This window comes from Engraulis encrasicolus, chromosome 13 (assembly GCF_034702125.1).
Source record: "Engraulis encrasicolus isolate BLACKSEA-1 chromosome 13, IST_EnEncr_1.0, whole genome shotgun sequence".
In the NCBI taxonomy this organism is placed as follows: Eukaryota; Metazoa; Chordata; class Actinopteri; order Clupeiformes; family Engraulidae; genus Engraulis; species Engraulis encrasicolus.
This window is the reverse complement of record NC_085869.1, coordinates 23,872,082-23,877,555: the sequence shown is the minus strand read 5'-3', so window position 1 is coordinate 23,877,555 and position 5,474 is coordinate 23,872,082. Positions and strand designations below refer to the sequence as shown.

The 5,474-nt window shown below is 42.0% G+C and overlaps 1 protein-coding gene across 1 annotated transcript; it reads left to right on the top strand.

The window, feature by feature from the left end:
• Positions 1 to 85: 85 nt before the first annotated feature.
• On the top strand, positions 86 to 5,281 carry LOC134460890 (mitochondrial chaperone BCS1). The gene is made up of 7 exons (XM_063213501.1): positions 86 to 765; positions 1,119 to 1,258; positions 1,637 to 1,831; positions 1,945 to 2,008; positions 2,747 to 2,919; positions 3,785 to 3,902; positions 4,765 to 5,281. Exons 1-7 carry the CDS (start codon positions 446 to 448, stop codon positions 5,015 to 5,017), a joined length of 1,263 nt encoding a protein of 420 aa, XP_063069571.1. The 5' UTR covers positions 86 to 445; the 3' UTR covers positions 5,018 to 5,281.
• Positions 5,282 to 5,474: the final 193 nt, after the last annotated feature.

Here is a 5,474-nt window from a genome sequence, read left to right as displayed (position 1 = left end):
GCTAGATCCAATGCAGCGATACGTTTTTCTATGGAGAGGAGAACTATTTACTTCGTCTATGCTGGACCGGACATTTTTTCATGAAACACCGGAAGTACAATAGAGGTCACATGTGTTTCGTTCATTCGTGCACTGTCAGTGGCAGTGCTGCTGTCATGCTGGTGGATAATGCATCATGTTGAAAATATGGTAAATGCTTCCATCTTATGTTTGGGACTGGACTAAAGAAATGCTCGGGAAGTTCAAATGTATGAAATCTCGTAAACAAGTCTTTTTAGGACTCTCAATTCTATCAATTGGTCTAGCCTCACTTCGATTGTCCAAATGACGGGTGGTAGAATGCTTTTGTCGTTTATGAAGTTGTCATCACCCAAACAGTCCTTGCATGGTGTGTTCTTTTCGCTTGTCTTGCGGTGGTAAGAAAGGATTAAACATTTGAATCGCCATGCCTCTATCAGACTTTCTCGGAGCACTGAAGGACAACCCTTACTTTGGGGCTGGCTTCGGTCTGGTGGGTGTTGGAACAGCTCTGGCTGTCGCAAGGAAGGGAGCACAGATCGGTATGATCTTTTTTAGGAGGAACTATATGATCACTTTAGAGGTGCCAAGCAGAGACAAGAGTTATCACTGGTTGCTGAGTTGGATTACGAAGCACGCACACAGAACACAGCATCTCAGTGTTGAGACATCATACCTTCAACATGAGAGTGGACGGGTACACACACAGTTCGACTTCCACCCCAGTCCTGGCAATCACATCATATGGTGAGGCAATTTTGAAGCATGAGTTATGTATGTTTATGGGCATTTAACCAAGTGTGATAAAACTCCAGGGAATATACTAAGAAGAACATGGTTAAGTGGTAAACCAGGTTTAATTAACCTACAGGCAGTGAGTGGTAAACCTGCTCATAGAGAGTGCAGGCATCATTTAGAAAATGAGGACTCCAGGCTCTTCTATTAGATGGTTTGCCTCTACCATCTCTACACTTCTACAAGGTTAACTTAACTCTTACTGCCTCTGCCGTTTACTATTGAACCAGCTTCTTAGTATATACCCCCCTGGTATGTGTGTGGAGGTTTTTTCACAAATATGACCTGTTTACATCCATGACCAGGTATGGGAACAGGTGGATTCGAGTTGAGAGGACCAGGGAGAAGCAAATGGTGGATCTCCACACAGGAACACCATGGGAGTCCGTGACCTTTACAGCCCTTGGGAGGAACAGGCAGGTTTTCATGAACATTCTTCAGGAAGGTAAGTCAAAAAGTAATATTAAAGGCGCATGCATATAAAAGTATTATCTGTAGGCTACTATCATTTTTGGGAAGTGCAGAACTTCCCTTCAAGCCCTTTCCCTCAGTGATGAAAAACCATTTATATTCTGAAATCCCTAAATCTAGATGGGGATCAATGGGCCCGCCCACTAAAATCTCATATTTTCCCATCACAAAGTTGCAACCTTCCAAAATTTGCTTTTAAGTTATAGTTTGTGTATTTGTGTTTGTATTATTAATACAGATTAACCAACGTCACCACAGCATCATTATTTTTCACACAGAAGTAGCTAGAAGACATTGAAGATTTCTTTGTTTGAAGGTACTATTATTGTGTTTCTCTGATGACTGTTGACAGCTCGAGAGCTGGCCTTGAAGCAGGAGGAGGGCCGGACGGTGATGTACACTGCAATGGGAGGCGATTGGCGACCGTTTGGCTTTCCAAGGCGTCGACGGCCTCTCTCCTCTGTAGTCCTAGAGACAGGCGTGACGGACAGGATCGTGGAGGATGTGAAGGAGTTCATTAGCAACCCAAAATGGTACACGGATAGAGGTAACGTCTTGTGCAATAATCGGGGTGGTGGGGGTGAGATCACAATGTTCACCATAGTGTTAATCTGATATCATATCCATAACTTCTTATGATGCTTTCTGGTTGCTATGCAGGAATTCCCTACAGAAGAGGATATCTTCTTTATGGTCCTCCAGGGTGTGGAAAGAGCAGTTTCATGTGAGTTTTTACCATATATGCGATTCCATGTAAATGTCAACCAGATCATGGGACAATAAAGTAAAATGTAATTGAAAAACATCCCTTGTATTGTGTCAGGGGTGTCACATCCATAATGCCATGTCACATCCATAGCACTGATCTTTCCTCCCATGACTCTGTTTTAAATATTGTCCATTTCATTCAAAGTTTTTTTTTTAAATAATGTTCAACTGTGACCCATTTATGAAATGGATATCTGCATTCTGACATTGGGATTACCAGTTCACAGAGTAGGGGTATTGTTTTGGTCACATCATAACGCATGTCTTTTTTGCCATTTTCTAATACCCTCAAATAGTTAAAATACTGGACGAAAATGAATATGAAGAAGTCATATTGTTGCCATTTGAGTTGAGACTTCACTTCCGTAGTGATAAAATGGTCCCTAGCTTTTCTTGGTCCTTTCAAAAATGTGGTTCTGCTTGTGTTGTGTCGGGGCTCCTTCATCATGGGCAATGATGTGTGGATGTAGACCCTACCGTGGCTGATATGGTAGGGCACACGTTTACCACTCGGCCGACCCGGGTTCGATTCCCGGTCCGGGTCCTTTGCCGGCCCTTCCCCATCTCTCTCTCCCAGCTCACTTCCTGTCTCTCCTCCACTATCCTGTCTCACAAAAAACAATAAAGGCTGTAAAGCCCCCCAAAAAAAAGAATTAAAAAAAAAGATGTGTGGATGTGTGTCTGTGTGTTTCAGTACGGCACTGGCTGGAGAGCTGGGCTACAGTATTTGCCTGATGAGCTTGAGCGACCGCAGTCTGTCTGACGACCGGCTTAACCACCTGCTGACGGTGGCTCCACAGCAGAGCATCATCCTACTGGAGGACGTGGATGCTGCCTTCATCAGCCGGGAGCTGCTTCCCACCGAGAGTATGTACTGCCCCTGCTCACCACTAGGGGGCTGGTCGTTGTTAAAGCATTTTGAGAGCATTTGCCACTATGCACTGTACACTCACTTTATTGGGTACAGCTTTCTAGTACCGTTTTGGACCCCATTTTGCCTTCAGAATGGCCTTAACTCTCTGTAATATTACTCCGGTAGGCTATGGTGTTGCAACAATGATCAATTGCTACTAAGGGGCCCAAAATGTGCCAAGAAAATATTCGTATATATTCTCCTATAACTTTCTTCCCCATTCTAATGCTTGGGTTGAAATGCAGTAGATTGTCATGACCCTGTCTACATGCTTAAATGCATTGAGTTGCTGCCATGTGATTTGCTGATTAGGAATGCACTTCAATGAGAAATTAGCCGGTGAGTGTACAGTAGCTTGTATACGTTAATGTCAAAATGAGCTGTGGCTGAATCATCAAACGTGATCAACAGTGGTCAAGTGAAATATGTTATTCCCAGCTTTTAGTCACAGCTGTACTGATTACTGTGAGTAAAGAGGGACTATCTTATCATGCAATATTGATGTGATGATGCCAAGGATGTTAGAGGATATCTATATATTACAGGCTAAATTTAGCTTTCAGATTTACTTTCAGTTTTGGTATGATGTACTACATGTGTAAATTATACAGATCAGACAAAGTTTTCAATCTACATAACAATCATTTCTGCTTGGCGTACATTTATGAACACCCAGTGTTCTCCATTGTCCCCTCAGTTCCTTTGGGTTTCTCATAGCACTAAATCAAGATGGCAAGTTTTGTTTTAAATTTGTGACGATGAGGTCTGACAGACTGGTCTGTGTCCTGAGTTAACATTTATTTTCTCTTTTTTTGACAGATCCAATGGCCTACCAGGGGATGGGAAGGCTGACATTCAGTGGGCTTCTCAACTCTTTGGACGGGGTGGCCTCCTCTGAAGCAAGAATAGTCTTCATGACTACCAATTTTATTGACAGGTGTGTTTTGGTTAAAGGGTAACTTCAGCCAATTCCAACATGCAGTGGTAATGCTCCTTCTACCCTGGACTTGTCAGTACCAGAGATTTTTTTTTCTTCAGCCTTTTCCGAGATCCAGGTCATTGTAATGGGGGCAGAGTTTGTTTACATTTCAAAAAAACATCTTGATTTATTCCCAAAAACATCCCAAAGGTTATTCAACATCAACAGACAACTAGTAAACAGCGATACCTTTTGGGAAAATATTTGGAGTAGGCCTATGTTTTAGAAAGTTTTTAATGTAAACAAAATCTGAATTAAAAATCTCAAATCTTAAAATCTCATTAGAATAGCTCAGATCTCGGGAAAGGGCTGAGCCGAAAAATGCAGCATCACCGGGTACAGACAAGTGAAGGGGAATGTGAGCAATACAACAGCATATTGAAATTGGCAGAAGTGCTCCTTTGCTAACACATTTCAACATCTCAAAAATGAGGCTGTTCATACATGTTAGATGAGCCCGAGTTGATTTATAATAACTTTATTTATATAGCTTTCCTGTTATATGTAGAAGTTATTTCATTATTATGAATACACAGACTATGTGATGACAGTATCTGCATCACAAAAGTTTAGTTTGGATAAGACCGAGTAGTTAGCGCAGTTACACAAAGATCAAAACCATACGTTTTTGAAATTAATCATCCACCCAAGGACAATTTGAAATAAAGGCACTATTTCTCCTTAGAACTTATAATGAAGTGTAATAACAAGTTATTCTGCAAATGCAATGTGCCCTTTTGATTTCTGCAGTCAATGTAAATGAGGTTGCACTATACTGTACTACCTTCTCTGACCTCATATGATCTGATCTCTCTGCAAGGCTGGATCCGGCTCTGATCCGTCCGGGCCGCGTGGACCTGAAACAGTACGTGGGCCACTGCTCTCACTTCCAACTCACCCAGATGTTCCATCGGTTCTACCCAGAGGAGTCCGCGGGGCAAGCAGACAAGTTTGCGGAACACGCTCTGGCCATGCACACGGACATCAGTGCGGCACAGGTACAGGGACACTTCATGCTCTACAAACTGGACCCTGCTGGCGCCATTGACAATGTGAGCCAAATGAAGGCATGAGACTGCAGGGGAGTTCTAAGGATGTGGTTTGTGAGAGGACAAAATGCCTTTTTTGTGTGTGTGTATTCAGATCAAATTCAGTTCAATTCAGATTCAATCTTCAATGCATTTTCGAACAGACATTGTGACGGACACGGGATAATCAAGGGACATACTCAAAAGTATGATGCAAATAATACAAATGTATTTGTTTTTTCCATTAAATTATTTTGACAGCTGTACTGCTTCAAGAAAAGAAATAAAAACTGAAGTTATGGCACCAAAGACATAACTGTTATTATGTGTATTTATGTTATTATGTTAAAATTGGGAAGAACAACCAAAACATGCATTTGAAATGGCACTTAAGGGCTTTATGTAATCCCCCAAGGTAGCACATTGGTGTTACCTAACACTCCACATCTATCTACACACCACCGGGGCGTCCACCAACAGTAATGGAGTCTGTTGTTTATTG